Genomic DNA, 16,437 nt, shown 5'->3' with positions numbered 1-16,437 from the left:
CGCCTGTCCCAGCCCAGCCCTCCTCCAGACTTGAGGGGTGGTGGATGGTGTGTGAGACTAGAACCCAGGCTCAGGACCCCAGGGACCCTTGAGTCCACAAAGAGGTGGGAGTTTGGCTCATTCTCTAGAGGAAAGTTGAGCTGTGCCTGGGTAGGGGAGTGATGGCCCTCTCTGAAACAGGGAAATTGAGGCCTTACCGTCTGAGGTCAGGGATGAGTCCCTGCCAGGCATGGTGACAGCAGGGATCCATCCCTTCATGGCAGGGAGCCTTCTGGCTCCAGGGACTCTCACTGAGTGACTTTGGGCAGGTCATGTAGGACAGGAGGAGGCCCAAGTGGGTAGTGGAAATGAGAGGCTCCTGGAGTCAGGCAGCAGAGCAGGGGAGAGCCAAACACATTTTAAATCACAGGACCATGTGCTCATGGCTGACAACACAGAAGAGTCCAGAAGTAGGCCGAGGTTCCATTCCTGGCTCAGCCACTTCTCACGTGCCCACTCTGGCCCCAGAGGATGAGTGGGCTGAGGGAGAAGAGTAAGAAGGTGGCCAGAGGGATGAGCTGGAGGGCGGTCTCAGCAGAGGGACCCGTGAGTGCAAAGGCACCACAGGGGGAGCAGGAGGGACAGTGTTGGAGCCTGGGCTGGGAAGGCAGGGCGGGAGAGTGGAGGGTGGCAGGACCCAGGACCCCTAAGGGCAATTAGGGGAGGGAGGAGCAGGGCCAGATCACCAAGGGCCATGCTGGCCACAGAGCACAGTCTGGACTCGATATGTGGCCAGTAGGAGGCTGCCGACCCAGAAGGCCAGGTCTGACTCACATTCTCAAAGATGCCTCTGGCCGCTGTGTGGGATCGATGGAGGCAGGGGCCTGGGAAGGAGGCAGGGGAGGCGGTCTAGGGGAGACGTAGGAGGGCCTGCAGTGTATAGCGGTGCCCAGATGGTTATGAAACTGGGTCCTGGGATGGATTAGCCATGTCTGCCATGGAAGTGGAAGGGGCATTTGGTACCACAAGTGTCCTGGGGAGGATATAGCCCCTCTCTTGATGGGACTGAGTGGCTGCCCATCCCCCCAATGCTGGGCCTTCCTAGAGATGGGAAAGAGCTGGCAGAGTCAGGCTCTGTGGACTATGCTTGAGCCACAGCAAGAGCCAGCTGGGAACCCCTGGGCTAGGGAAAAGGAGCTCTGGGTTTTTAGTCTGGGCCCAGCCCCCTGCCACAGCTTGATTTGTGACCATGGGCCTCAGTTTCTCCATGTGTCAAATGTGTTGGCAGCCCACCCAGGGCTGATGCAAAGCCCAGGTGCAAGAGCAGAAGGGAAGATGATTTGAGACCATTAGGAGTGCACAAGCCCAGTAAGCCCATGGTGGCCTATGTGTGGGAACTCAGAGCTGGGAGCCCAGGCAGACATCTGCCCTCCCACAGACTGCCCTTCCCACTTGCCCATGTTTATGTGTTTCCTTCCCATCACCTGGGCCACCATGACTCACCCCAGGCCCAGTGGGTAAGTGAGTAACTGGCTGGGGCTGGAGCCAGGCCCTTGGGCAAGACACTTCCTTTCCTGGGCCTCAGCTTTCTCATCTGTAGAACAGGTAAATAAGCCCCGCTCTGCTCACTGCCTGGGAAATGTGGGGTGAATACAGGGCTGAGGATGTGAAAGCAAGAGGCTGCAATGGGGTGAGGGAAACCCAGGGAATGGCCTTTCTTCTGGGACACAAACCAGGCCCTCTTGACATCAGTCCCAAGTCAGCTCCGAGCAGAGTTTACATGCCCGCTTGCCCAGGACCCCAGCTCGGCAGACCCCATGCCCCTTAGGGGAGCCCCACGTGGAAAGCGTGGGATGGAGGGCAGGGTGGGGTCACGAGGGAGGCCTGGCTGGGCCCCAGAACTCTGGGTGACCTTGTGGGGGATGGGACTCCAATGAGGAAAGAGACGCTCATATAGGTGGAGTCACAGAGGTGAGCCCCCAGACCCGTGCAGGCTACCCCTTAAGTGGGTAGAGGGTAGAATATGCTGGGGCCCACAGGGGAGGATTAGGAGAAGGACAGACTTTGCTGTGGCCCTCAGAAGCTAGAGATGATTTCAGAGGGTGGAGGCAGGGGCACTGTGTCTGGGGCACACTGTGGGGAGCAGGAGGTCAGGGTAAGATGAGCAGGGAGTGGGGACAGAGAAGCCATAGCTGGTCTGGCTGTGACTTGGAGCCTTAGCAAATAGGTTTTACGTCCCTTGCCTTCTACAATCTGCTGGTTGTGCCTGCCTGGGAGGGTTTTGAGACCAGGAATGGCTCAGCAAGAAAAACTGCTATGATCGACTAGTAATGTCTGCCAAGGACAAAGCATGGAAGAGTGGTGCCTGTGCGTCTTCTATTTTCCATCCTTGAGCTGGCCCCAGAGGGCTGGGAATGTGGTTGGGAGAGGTACACTCTCAAGTGGCCATGGCATGATTGTTTCCTGCTGGGGCTGTTTACCCCACCCCCCACCCTACACTCTCACCTCCTTTGCCCCCACACCTGGGCAAGGGAGGGTCAGATGAATAGGCACTTGGCTCCCCCACTGTGGAGCTGACCCCACTTTCCTATGCCATACTGCCATCACCCAGGGCCTGGCAGCCCCCTGCTAGGAGGAAGGTAGGGGTGGACTCCTGTTCCATCCAGAACCTGTCCTGAGATCCCAGCAACAGCCAATAGGGGAGGGTGAGCCCCTGTGCCTGGACAGCTGAGGGCAGAGGAATGTGGATCCCACCAGCCTGGTAATAGCCCCTCTGGGGGAATTCTCTGTGGCCACCAGTCTAGCAGGAGTGGCAAGTGCCCCATGGGTCTGTATGTGTGTGTGTGCCTATAAGAGAGTATGTGTGCCCACATGTATTGTGTATTTTTGTACATGTGCATAGATATCTGTGTATCTCTGTACATGCACTATGTGCCCATGAGCACATATGGATATATGGGTAGGGCTATGGTCTATGTGTTTGTGCCTGTGTTGTATGTATACTTACATGTATGTGTATGTGTGTGTGTGTGTGTGTATGTGTGTGTGTGTGTGTGTATGTACAGCCAGGAGTTCTAGACAGGGCAGGAGCTTTGCCAGCCCTTTCACAGTCCATTCCTGGCCTGGCTTAGATGTTACTGTCTCAATGCCAACCCAAGTGGGCACCCCACCAAGGGCTGGGGAAGAAGCTTTCCCAAGGTTCAAGGGCAAGCAGAGTGAGTCTAGGTCTGAGCAGGCCTCTAATGGCACATGTCCCAGCCTGATGGAGCTTCCCTGGGCAGAGGCTGGCTCAGTCACCAGCAGGCACCATGGACCAGAGTGCCTGACCCCTGTGTAGTCTCTGTACAGCCTTGCTTGTGTCTTATAGTGGGACATGAGATAGACCCATATTAGAAATTTGCTCTCCTGGTAGTGAGTAGGAGCTCACCCTAGATTTGTGCTGGTCTCCTTAGGACCGGGATGGCAAGGAACTGACTCCCCACCTCATCATATGCCATTAGAAACATGGTGACCCATCTCTAAGAATTCCATGGGCACAGGTGGGAAAAGGAAAGTTTTTGTTTCTAAGATGTTTAAACCATTCTTGGTGACAGAGTCCTGGGTCAACAAGCCACACGTGCATGTGTTAGAGGGTGCACACCAGTTGACCCTGCTCCTGGGGACCTGCAGCTCCTCTCAGAGGAACAGCAAAGGGCCATGAAACATCCCACCATCATGGCCAGGCCTTGCTCTGCCAGGAAGGCTCCTTCTCTGTGTGGTTCTGGTGTTGGATGTGTTCCGACAGCAAAGGCAGTCCCAGTGCCTTGTGGGTTTGGGTCTGGCACCTGGCCGAATAGGGATGAGACAGGGATGGCAAGAGGAGGAGGGCTTGAGGGAGGCAGACATGCCACTGGGCATCCCAAATGAGAACGTCTGGTGTGGGATGTCGGACAGTGCCTCTGATATAGTGCAGAGCAAAGATGGGGGTGAGGGGACAGGGCTCCTGGGAGCATGTAGGAGGGGAGCTAATATAGCCAGGACAATCAGAGGAGGCCTCCCTGAGGGTGACATCTGAGCTGGGCTCAGGAGGCAGGCAGAAGCTGCAAGCGAAAACTGACAGTCCTGGAGGTGTGGGAGAGGCAGGGAGCCCTCCAAGAGCTCAGACATGTCCCATCTGTGCTTCTCCTGAGACCAGCCCACCCCCAGGGACCCAGACCTGTTCTGGGTGCCTCTTTCCCACTCCCCCACCCTGCCCCTCAGGGAGACCCTAGTGAGTTGAGCATCTCTGCTGGGACTTTGAGGGAGGGCCTGAACCCAGAAGGGCAGGAAAGGTCACATTCCGGAAGAGGAAGAATGTCTTTGATTCCAAAGCCTTGCCCAGGCACTAGAATCTGGCCAAGAAAGACCCTTTCCCAGCTTCCTTGGGGGAAGCTCAGAGCTGTAGAGGTAGAGCTCAGACCTCTTGCTGCTTGGCCATAGTCAAGCTTCTGTCCTGCAAGTCTGGGAGCAAGGGTTCCTCAGCCCTGACCCCAGGGCAGCTGGGCTGTGATCCATTTTGCACATGGTAGGGGCAGGGCTTCCAACTCAGGAACTGAGTGAGGCTTTGAGCCTTTCCTCCACCTGCCTGGGCTGGGCCCTCATGTGGCCAGGCTAATTCTCCTGCCACCCGTTCGCTTCCACTGTCACCCCCTCCACGCATGCTCCCCTTCTCCTGTACTCATGCAAACCCTGCCTCTTTCTGTCCCTGCTGAGTGACACTCTCTGCACCCCAGGAGCAGCTCCAGTTCCACACATCCTCCCTAGACAAATCCACAGGGAGAGAGATAAGTGAGTCATCACGAAATAATGCAAGGGATGGCAGGGCCCTCTTCCCTCTCTCTAGGGTGGTCTTCCTCAGGCATGGCAGTGGCACTGTGGGGGCACGGAAGAGGTTCCTATTGCAGCTGTGTCCTCACCAGTGGGAGCAATGGCTAGCTCCTCACCAGGCACCCAGAAGCCGGCATGCCTTAGCAGGACTCCGGCCTGCCCCTCAGGAGATGTCATGCTGACTTACTGGGCATGTGACATCTTCTTGATCTATTCTGTTTGCAGAATATGGTCCCATCTGGAGAGGGGACACCAAGCCAGAAAGAAGGGCTCTTTTCATCCTCTCATGGGCCTAGGGGAGTACACTGATCAGCATGTAACCTGGTGGAGCAGAGGGGAGAGGATGCCAGGCCACTTGTGATGCTGAGTGGAGTATGGAGCGTTCACTGCTGTCACTCCAGCTCCAGGCACTGTCTGGTGAGCTCAGCAGGCCCTCAACAGGCCCCAGTCAGCAGCTCACCCTCCCCCAGAGGTTTGCTCAGGCCTCCTTTTTGAGTGCTGCCTCCATCCTAGACAACCAGCACCCAGACTGCCAACACAGAGGCCTGGCCTCAGAGCATGTCCTCCCAGCTGATGGATTCGTAGACTGGCTGGGCACTGTTCAGACTAGCATTCTCCTACAGTGGGAAAACCAGCCACACTCAGGTCACACAATAGGTTTGCAAAAGACAAGACAGAATTTAAGTCTTGACTTCTCAGGCCTGGGAAGATCTTTCCACAGGGCCCAGGACCCCGGGGAAGCAGGTTCTGCTCGGAAACCCCAGGACAACCGGGAGCGGAGGGAGGCTTGATTCTCCTTTCACCTCTCCGGGCATCTAATCACTGCTGACAAGATCTTTGGCCACACTGCTGTGGCCTTTCTGAGAGTGTGACTGTGGGAGAGACCCCTGCTCTTTTGGGATACTGGGAAACAGCCCTACTGCCTGGGATGAAAGAAACCCTTCAGACAGACTACCCCTGACTTGGAAGACTGGGGGCGGGGCTGCTTCTGGGCCGCCCTTTTTCGTGCCTTCTGGTCAGAGGCCAGCGGGAAGCTCAGGTCCCTCTTTCTGCAAATTTCAGGCATCTTCAGCCCTTACTCCTGACCCTGACCCCACACCCCCACAGCCGGAGGTTGGGGCAAGGTGGCTCAGAGTTGACCAACCTCAGGCGGAAGGGGAGGTTAAGCCCCAGGGAGGCAGGGGCACCCGCCCAACAGGGAATGGGCCAGGTGGACTGCCGGAGCTCCCTCCCGGGGAAGACCACCCTGGCTCCGCAGGGAGAGCACGGCAGGCCCCACGCCCGCGCGCCGCAGAGTCGAGCCGCTTTGTTCTATCGCTACCTGCGGATCCATTCACCTCCTCCGCCCCGCCCGCCGGCGAGTCGGCACACGCTGGCGGAGGCCCCGCCCCCTTCCCCGCGTCGGGTGGAGCCGGCGGCCGGCCCCGTCCGCCTCCTACTGCGGCTCCTTCGGCCACGATTGGTCCTCTGCGCGGCTCGTGCCCGCCTACCGGGAAAGTGGATTGGTATATCGAGAGGGAGGTAAGCGAAGGAAAGCTGATTATAAAGGAGCGCTCCCTCCCACCTGCACCAGTGGAAAAGTCACGTGGCGCTTCACTGGGCGCTTGTCACCACCTCGCTGGTAAAGCTTTCTTAAAGGGCTCACGCTCCCTTCCTCGGGCTAATCCTTTCCAGGATTTCTCCACCCCTGCCCACCAAGGCGTCCTAGCCCTCCTGTCGCCTAGGTGCAGATTTCCCATTAGGCCTGGTCGGTGAGACCCTCCCCCTCAGGTTTCAGACCCTGTGACTGGGGGACGATGCTGTCGACTGAAACGGTGACCTAGCACAGTGCCTGGCACGTAGTAGGCGTTCAATTACCATTTGTTGAATGAACTCTACGAAAGAATGAATGAATGGGGATGACAGGTGGGGAGGGGAGGTTGGCTCGGTGTGACCGCCCCCCCGCCCCATCCGGGGAGGCTCCGTTAACGTGGGGTGCGGGTGCCAGGCGTAGGACTCCCCGCGTTAGTTCTTCCCGTAGGGCACAGGTCTCTCCAGAAGAGACCACTCCAGAAGAGTGCGGGAGAGGGGAGGGCGTCTTGGCCAGACCCCCTCGCAGGTCGTAGCCAGTTCCGGGCTAGGCGAGACGGCGACCGTGCAGAGGCCGGGCGCGGATCCCGGGCGCCCCGGACCGCGAACGCGCCCGCGCACCCGGTGAGGCGGGGCGGCAGAGGCGCTGCGCCTTTAAGCCCGGGCGCCGGCCCCGCGCCCCGCCCCCCGGAGGACGCCTCGGCGCGCGGCCGCGGGAGCTGCCGTTTAATTGGGGCTGTCAGGCCGCGGTGCGCGCGGAGGGCCGGCCGGGCGGGACGGAGGCCGGGAGGCCGGGAGGCCGGGGCGGCGGGCGCGCAGCTCGGCGGGAGGCGGGCGCCCGGAGACGCGGCTGGGGCCCGCGCGGCCGGGGCGCCGTCCCAGGGCAGGGCTGCCCGGCCCCGGCCCCGGGCCGCCCGCTCTCCCCATGAAAAACCAGCTCTGCGGCCCCCCAGCGCGGGCGCACATGTCGGCTTCGGGGGCGGCAGCGGCGGCTGGGGGCACCCGGGCGGGGTCCGAGCCCGGTGCGGGGTGTGGGTCCAGCGCGGGCACCGGGGCGAGCGCGGCGACTGGAGCAGGGGCCATGCCCTGCAAGAGCGCGGAGTGGCTACAGGAGGAGCTGGAGGCGCGCGGCGGCGCGTCCCTGCTGCTGCTCGACTGCCGGCCGCATGAGCTCTTCGAGTCGTCGCACATTGAGACGGCCATCAACCTGGCTATCCCGGGCCTCATGCTGCGCCGCCTGCGCAAGGGCAACCTGCCCATCCGCTCCATCATCCCCAACCACGCCGACAAGGAGCGTTTCGCCACGCGCTGCAAGGCGGCCACCGTGCTGCTCTACGACGAGGCCACGGCCGAGTGGCAGCCCGAACCCGGCGCTCCAGCCTCCGTGCTCGGCCTGCTCCTACAGAAGCTGCGCGACGACGGCTGCCAGGCCTACTACCTCCAAGGTGAGGAGACCCCATAAGGGAGCCAGGCTCCCCCGCGACTCCCTGACGCCCCCGCTGGAGGCTTTTGCCTTTCCACGCGCTCGGCCTGCCCAGCCGGGCGCCACGTCGTCCAGGCCCTCAATCTGCCCTCCCAGGAGATCGGTCCCCATAGCGTGGGTTTGGCAGGCGCGGGGCTCCCTCTGCGCCCCCTTTCTGGGCTAGATTCGATTGGGTGGAACAAACTTTTCCCCGCCTAGGGTTTCCTTTTTTTCCTGCTGGTGGGGCGACAGTAGCGCCCAGGCTCCAGGCCCCCTCAGGAGGGAGGGGCTGCCTCCTGGAACCAACCTTAAAAGCGGCAGGGCACCCAACTCCAACCTGAAATTCGTGTTCCTGGAAGGCCAGGGTCAGGAAGGGCACCTTTTAGTACCATCCCTGCCTCCAGTGCATGGGGACCATTTGGGTTGGGGTCTCTGGGATCCCATTATGGCTCCTACCACCTGAGGGTTGTCGGCTCTTGGAGACACTTCAGACAGAGTGTAAGCAGCGTTCATTGCCCTGACCTAGGTCTCCAGGCCTGCAGGTCCCCAGCCTGTCGCCCCGGAGCTTGCAGAAGGGGGAGGCAGCACTGGGGGTTGGGGGGGGGGGCAAGTGACTGTGGCCGGTGTTTCCAATTAACATTCCAAAATGGCCTCTCGCTGGCAGCGGGAGGGGAGGGGAGGGGAGGCCTGCGGCACCCTCGGGCGCAGGGCCCATGCCTAGCTGCAAGGCGCTCCCCATCTCTCCTGTCCCCATATAGCCCCAGTGGCTCTCCCTCTCTGCAGGTCCAAAGCTGGGGGCCTCATATTCTAAGGGAGGGCTCTGGAGAAGGGGAGCTGGGACCTCTTTCATAAGCCTGCCCCTGCTTGGGGGAAGGGCCAGCCAGTATCTTCACCCTGCCCTCCCCAGCTGTGTTTGGGGGGCTGGGCAACCACTAGACTCCCAGTCAGGGCGTCCAGGTCCTCTCTGCCTCTAACTGATCCAGATGTGTCTCTGGCTCCTGTGGTGTCATCTGTAAGGGGGGTTTGCAAAACCCCAGGTGCTAGCCTGAGATGTGACTGTCTACTTTTCTTTACCTCTTAGCTATTACTGAGCACTAATGCATGCTAGGTGTGCATGGGAGCTGCAGACGAGGAATGAGCTGGGGCCTGTCCTCAAGTGCCCTAAAGCTGGTAATATGGCTGGCAGTCCTGATGTGTTATGAGTAAGAGTTTAGAGCTCAGGCATGTTACTTCATCTTCTGGGTCCTCAGTTTCCTCATCTGTGAAGTGGTCGTAGTTTAGATGGAGAGAACACAAGAGAGGGTACACGTATAACACGCTTGGCATGGCTCATGCTGACCGTCAGTGCTGTGGGGCTTGACGTGGGGAGTCCTGGCCATCGGGGTCTTGTGCAGCCTGTTTGGGCTCTCACCAGCCTCTTACCCAGCCCCATGTCACCTCGGCCACAGGTGGTTTCAACAAATTCCAGACAGAGTACTCAGAGCACTGCGAGACCAACGTGGACAGCTCGTCCTCACCAAGCAGCTCGCCACCCACCTCCGTGCTGGGCCTGGGGGGCCTCCGCATCAGCTCTGACTGCTCAGATGGCGAGTCAGACCGAGAGCTGCCCAGCAGTGCCACTGAGTCGGACGGCAGCCCTGTGCCATCCAGCCAACCAGCCTTCCCTGTCCAGATCCTGCCCTACCTCTACCTCGGCTGCGCCAAGGACTCCACCAACTTGGACGTGCTCGGCAAGTATGGCATCAAGTATATCCTCAATGTCACACCCAACCTGCCCAACGCCTTTGAGCACGGTGGCGAGTTCACCTACAAGCAGATCCCCATCTCTGACCACTGGAGCCAGAACCTCTCCCAGTTCTTCCCTGAGGCCATCAGCTTCATTGGTAGGTGTGGCCATGTGCCGGGCAGGATGGGTGGGTGGGTGGGTGGGTGCGTCAAGGTGTGCGCAGGATTCTGGGCGTCGCCTGTGCCTGACTGGGTACCTCTGGGCCTGTAGAGACCTGTGTGTGCCCTGCATGTGCCAGCTTGTGCCTGTGGGTGTACTCATGTCTGCTGTGAGTCACAGAGTTCCCCAGGCCCCTCTACCTGTCAGGGCCTGAGCAGTCCCCTGAGTCTTGGGCTCCCCCCAGCTGTCAGCCCCTTATGGGCTCTCTGCTGTCCAGCTTGTATTTTTCTGGCTTTGCTGTTGTTTTGAGCTTAGAAAACTGAAACATCACAGCTCACAGACCTCCCACGGGTCTCGCTCACTCTGCATCACGCTTCAGCACATGTGGTTCTCCAGGATGGGGTTGTCACAGTGCCTCTTTGGGCTTCACTGTGTACCTGAGAGGGCTAAATGGTAGCCCTGGAGCCAAAGGCCTACCCAAAACAGGCAACTATTGGATTGTGGGACCCAGAGTGCTCAGTTTCGGCCCCAGATGCTCTCAGCAGCCTGTGGGGCTTGCTTGGAGAGTGAGGGGTGTACAGTGGAGGTGAGGGGGTCTGCGGAAGGCCTCCCCTAGAGCAGTGTACCCTGCTGTCTGGCTTAGAGCCCTCTGAGTCCCCTGTGTCCCCAGCCTCAGCTGACTCGGGCTCCCTACCCTGTTTTCCTACTTGGCCAGCTGTCAGACTACAGGTCATCTCCCCGGGCCCAGAGTGTGGGGAAGGGACACAGGCCCAGGGTAAATGTAAACCCTGGATTCTTGACCGGTGTTTCTAACCAGCCTGCTGTGGCAGGGTGGGGGTGGCCTGGGCAGTCTTCTCCCGATGGCGGCTGTGTCCAGTGGAGGGCGTTTTGGTGTCGGCTGGGCTGGGCTGGGCTGGCTTTAATAACAGGAAGTGGGAGGCTTCTCTGCCTCATCCGCTTACTGGGAACCAAAAGTAGGTGCCTGGCTGGGAGGAAGGAAGGAAGCTGAGGCCTGGGGGAGGGGCTGCAATTGGGGCTGCCTGGAGAATCCAGCCCTGCCCCAGGGGGACATGGCCAAGAGGGCTATGGGTGCTGCCTTAGCATTTGGGCTCCCCCAGCAAGGGAGGGGAGCAGAGGGGGAACCTGGATTTCCTAGGCTGAGCCTGGCTTGTGAGTGCCTTTATCCTTCTTGAAGGCCCCTCCACATCTCCACGTCGGGGAGAGGGTAAGGAACAGGATGCAGGGGTGAGAAGGGGCCTTTTCCCTCATTTGACAAGTGAAAGAACTGAGGCCCAAGCATCCCATGGGGTCAGTGGCACAGGATCAAGCACCAGCCACATGCTGGAAGGGCTCAGAATAAAGCCGGTGGAAGCAGTTTCACTTGGGATCACCTAGGGGGGCAGGCATTCCTCACATCCTAGTGTCGCCACTGGAGGCTGTGCCTGCCACCCCCTTTCCTGCCCCAAATCCCGAGGTCAGACCACATGGCTCCACACGAAGCCACAGCGTCCCCCATGCCTCTCCTGCTTGTCCTGCCCCAGTGCCTCAGCCGTGGGGCCACCCTGTCAGCCCCCGATCTAGATTCAGCACGTGGCATGCTAAGTCCTGGGTACCCTCGGTGGGTGGGGGTCAGACCAAAGGCAGCGAAGAGCAATTTGTGGACCCGCGTGTCATCTCACAGGAAGGCGCTGACTGTGCCTGGCTCCTAGTGGTTCAGCAGTAGGGAGGTGGGGACCTTCAGGACCCAGGGCTGCCTCTTGTTCTTGTTTTTGTTTTTCTTTCATTTTCAGGAATAGAACCTATGCCTCTTATTAATCCTTGTCCCTGGTCTCTCTCCAGAGAGGAGAGATTTCAGGACTGAGTTGTTCAGTAGCCCAGCCAGTATTTACTGGGTCCTGCCGTGCATCAGGTGGAGGGTGCAAGGGCAGCACAGGGAGAGCTGGGGGTTGGCCGCATCCAGCTGGCGTGGTGGGAGACGTCACTGGTTTACAGGCCTGCTGGGGAAGCTCTAGCAGTGGGAGGGGTGGGCCCCGCTGAGCAAAGCCCACTCACGAAATGTCAGGTGTGGCTGTCTTCCTAGTCCCTGGGTCTTCAGGAGCTGGAGTTGAGGCTGTGTAGACTGGCCGGACACAGGGCAGAGCCAAGCACAGGGCTGGGCCACCCACTTCCTTCAGGAGCGGCTGCCCCCAGGCCTGTTTCCCAGGGGACTCTCGGGAAGTACTCTGGGAGCTGCACCGAGAGCACAGGCCCAGCCCCACGCCCAGGTCACGGCCTGGCGGCAAGCCTCTGTGTGGCCTTGGGTTTGTCACTTTGTCTCTGTCTGTTTCCCCATTGATAAAATGGGCTTACTGGCCATGGTGCAGATGACCCAAGAGGATGCAGGTGACACTACCCTCAGCACCAGTCATAATGCAAAATTGTGGCAGCAACAAGACTAGCAGTGATCACAGTTGGTACCATAGCACATGTTTATTGAACTCTCACTTGGCTCAGGTCCTTAGGGAGGGCACTGTGAATAAATAGGCCCATTTTATAGATGGGGAAACTGAGGCACAGGGGTGTCCAGTGAATGGGAGTTGAAGAATGGCAGAGCCCTCTCCACAGTTATGCTCTTAACCTCTACCCCAGGTTGCTGCCCTACCCATGTGGGGCTTGACCAGGTCCCTCAAGAGTCAGGTGATACCAGCCAACGACTGTGCTATCCTCTGTGCCCCAGCCCCAGCCTCCCATGCAGAGGCCCCTCTGCCCGCCCTGTGGGAAGGCTCCTCGGGGGGAGGCACCTCCCTGACCCATGCCCCTGTGTTTCAGATGAGGCCCGTTCCAAGAAGTGTGGTGTTCTGGTGCACTGCCTGGCAGGCATCAGCCGCTCAGTGACGGTCACTGTGGCCTACCTGATGCAGAAGATGAACCTGTCACTCAATGATGCCTACGACTTTGTCAAGAGGAAAAAATCCAACATCTCGCCCAACTTCAACTTCATGGGGCAGCTGCTGGACTTTGAGCGGACGCTGGGGCTAAGCAGCCCATGCGACAACCACGCACCCAGTGAGCAGCTCTACTTCTCCACACCCACCAACCACAACCTGTTCCCACTCAACACGCTCGAGTCCACGTGAGGCCTGCTGCGCTGGTGGGCATGGCGCCGGGCGCCTACCCAGCCCTCCACAGGGCCAGGTGGGAGGGCCCAAGCCTGCTGCCTCTGGCCTAAGGACCCCACGGATGTCGCCTATGCCCAGAGGCCCAGGCTCACTGGTGGCCGGACGCCCCTTGCCGGCCTGCGGGAGCCTCCCTCTGCAGGGCTGCTGGAGAGGCTCAGCCCGCAGACACGTGGCTTTGGGAGGCCGATGGGGCCTCACCCTTCTCCAGGACACTCCTTTCGCTGATGGCCAAGCCAATTTGGCTATTTTTTAAAGACACATTCATGGACCTGAGTTTACTTTTTACTTTTGGCAGGTAAATCCAAGCTCCCTGGAGCACAGAGAGTGTTCAAGCTCTTGTTGATTTTTCTTTTTTTAACGAAAAGTGTTATTTTCAGGCTACATGCAACAGTGGATTGTATAAACCAGTATTTCATCCCTTTCTTGATCTGCGAGAGAGAGAAGTGTTCTCAGTTTTGTTTTTCGTTCTACTTCAAAAAGCAATTATTATGTTTGTTTTTGTTTTTAATGGAAAAGACAAACCCCATGTTGATCTTGACCAAATGCGTTTTGCACATGTGTGAAGCCTCCGTTTCTTCAGCGGGCCCTTCTTGAAGGGGTGGCTTGCTGCTCTCTAGGTGTTGGGACCCCCAGTCGTGCCATCTCCCACCCTCAGCCCAGTCCAGCTTCGCACTTGCCTGTGATGCCTGCTGCAAGTTGTGACTGGTGGGCTGGATGGGTGGTCTTTGCAATCTCTGCCCTCCCATTCTTCCCTCTGGTGGTCCCTGCAGACTTCCCTGAGGCAGAAGGTGAGGGGTATGGGGCCCTGCCATCGTCCTGCCGGAGACGGGCAGCAGGGGGCTACCAAGCAGTAGCATTAGCCCTCTGGGGTCAGCCCCTAGGAGGGCCTGGGCCCTGGGCCCTTTTATATATATATTTACCCACTACTTCTGTCTCTTTCTCTCTCTGTCTGTAACTGGGAGTGGGGGCCCAGTGACTGGGGAGAGCTTAGGTGGTGGGGGGGTCCAACCCTGCCTCCAGGTTCTTCCCTGACCCTGGCTATTGCTTGGGTCCAGCGGCCACTCCCAGCCCCCTTGTCCCTGTGGAAGCCTGCCCTGCTCTCGTCTTGCCCATGCCTTCTACTGCCAGGAGACTTGCACCATTTCAACCCTACGGCAGGGCAGGTGGGGCAAGGATGGACAAGTGGAAGGGGTGTGAGGCTCTGTCCACCCCACTCCCAGTACCCACAGAACAAAGCCACGGATTCCGTTATCCTCCTCCAGTTTTGTTCCTTCTCCAACCTTGGTTCTACCAGCTGTCAGGACTGCTTGGGCGCCCGGGGAGGGGTGCGCGGTCAGGCCGGGGTCCCTGATGGAGCAGCGCTCAGCATGTGAGTGAGGCCACAGAAACTGCCCGCTGCATCTTACCTCACAGGGGTGGCTTTCAGGGATTCCTTAGGGCAGCAGATTAAAATCTTGCCACAGTCGAGAAATTGACAAAAAGCTTCCATGCTGTACATGGTTCTCTTTCTCTCTCTCTCTTTTATTTTTAAAAAGAAAAACCCAGAAAGAAGCATCAGATTTGTGTAAATGAGGGTATGCCAGAGGGTGGCCAGTTTTGCTTTATGATCTTATGAAGGAAAATTTGTGACCCTACCTATATATATATATACACACACATATATATATATATATCCCGAACCAGCAACGGGACTTTGTTTATATTGCAAATAAATATTATTTTTTCTTTAAAATGAGTTGTGATGTCTTGGGTTTGGGGTCTGGGAAGGTGAGGAAGGGGCACTGTCACCTGGCATCCCAGTGCCTGCTCTGCATGAGGTATCGGCCTGGTCCCACCTGGCCTCTGCCCAGCACTTGCTTAGACCAGTCAGAGGTGCCCCACAGATGGGAGGGAGCAGCCAGGGCTTCTGGATGAAGCTGGCAGGGTGATGTTTCCCCAGCCCCTGGGCACTAGCAGGTCCTAGCGGCAGGCCGGGGGGGCTTGGAGAGGTTATGGGGACAAATTTACACAACTGAGCCCCTACTCAGCCAGAATTCCCTGAGGCTGTCTGTTTGGGCATTGCTAAGATCACCTCAGTCCCATGCAGTCCCATGGCCCTGACCCTTTCTCTTGCTGCTGTCAAGGGTGGGAGAGGGGAGTCTGCATTGAACCCTGCCCCTTCCAATCCTGGGGTGCCAGTGGGACAATCCTGGACAGTGAGTGCTCAGCCCTGCTTTGCTCTTTAGGGGCTGGTTGGCCTTGGACAAGCCTCTTAGCCCCCCTGAGCCTCAGTATACATTTCTGTAAAATGAGGCCAGTCGCACCCAGTTACTGAGTGCTTTTCATGTTTGTGGCACGAGAACACATTGCGTTAATTTCCTGGCCTGAGCCTGGGCTTGTAGGGAAGAATCAGCCACGCTCAGGCTTGCACAGAGCAGGGAACAGCAGCCTTCCATCCCGGCCCCCTAGCCCGCAGCAGCAGGGAAGGGGCCTGGGGAAGGATGGTGGCCCTGGGTGGGGCAAGTGAAGCCCCAGTGGGTGGCACAGCCCCATGTTATAGGTAGAGAAATGGAGGCTCCAGAGTGCTTATGTCTCCCTGGCCTCTGGCTGGATCAGGTGAGCCTCAGTCAGAGACCTAGGGGGCCCGGGTGCTGATTCAGTTTCCCCATTTCTCCTGCTCACCTGGCTCTATCTCTTCAGCCGACTACATGATCAGCACCGAGCTGGACCCCAGTGGCAGGTGGGTGGGCAGGGCCAGAAGGGTGAGGGCAACTCAGCCCTTTCCCTGGGACTGTCTTTGTTGGGTTGCCCAGGCGCTACCTTCTCTGTCCCTCCTCCATCTCTGCACTTCAGTTACATTGGAACAGAACAGTTACCACCTCTGCTCAGCCTGTGATGAGGGGTAGAGGCAGGTCCCGGTCAACTGCAGGACTGGGATTTGAATCCCAGCTGTGTGACTGCCAGCGCCATGGCTCTCCCACTCAACACTCCATCTTTAGAATGGAGGAACACTGCTGTTCAGCCAGCAGGCCTGCGTGGGGTTGGGGGTGGGGCTTCTCGCAGTGTCGGCAAAGAGGTGGGTGCCGCGTTTGCTCTCAGGCTCCCTCAGCGCCTTGGTCCTTCTGTGCCAGGGGCAGGCAAGGGGGTGGAGGCCTGAGCAGGGAGAGACTGGGCCTTTGTTCCCTCTCGCTGCCCTCACCCAGGGCTGGGGAAGCCCGAGGGTGCTGGGCTGGGGCTGGGCTCTTGACAGGCCGAGTAAGTGCCTGGCAGTGCCAGCGTGCCCAAGCACAGGGCAAGGTGGGGGTGGAAGCAGCAGCCAGCTCCCGAGCCGACCCAGACGAGGACTGGGAAGCGTGGGAGTGCATGAAGAGGGCCAACGCCGCCACCACTCCCATGCAATCTTACGCCAGGTGGTCTCTCTGACCTTCAGTCTCCTCATCTGTGTCTGGCTAAGGTTCCCTGCAAGGGGACAGTGGACCAGGTCATGGCTGAATGGCTGGTGACCTGGGTCCTTGCTCTGTGACCGTAGGCTAGGCCACGCTCACTCTGGACTGCTATCC

The 16,437-nt window shown here is 58.9% G+C and overlaps 2 protein-coding genes across 3 annotated transcripts in view; both read left to right on the top strand.

The window, feature by feature from the left end:
• The window catches only part of IQCF1 (IQ motif containing F1), a 188,640-nt gene that overhangs the window by 48,553 nt on the left and 123,650 nt on the right, over window positions 1-16,437 (top strand). The gene's annotated exons all lie outside the window — the stretch shown is intronic.
• On the top strand, window positions 7,089-14,630 carry DUSP7 (dual specificity phosphatase 7). Its single transcript, XM_012771492.2, has 3 exons — window positions 7,089-7,838; window positions 9,304-9,738; window positions 12,549-14,630. Exons 1-3 carry the CDS (start codon window positions 7,319-7,321, stop codon window positions 12,854-12,856), a joined length of 1,263 nt encoding a protein of 420 aa, XP_012626946.1. The 5' UTR covers window positions 7,089-7,318; the 3' UTR covers window positions 12,857-14,630.

Source organism: Microcebus murinus, chromosome 1, assembly GCF_040939455.1.
Source record: "Microcebus murinus isolate Inina chromosome 1, M.murinus_Inina_mat1.0, whole genome shotgun sequence".
NCBI lineage: Eukaryota > Metazoa > Chordata > Mammalia > Primates > Cheirogaleidae > Microcebus > Microcebus murinus.
This window is presented reverse-complemented; position numbering and strand designations above follow the sequence as displayed.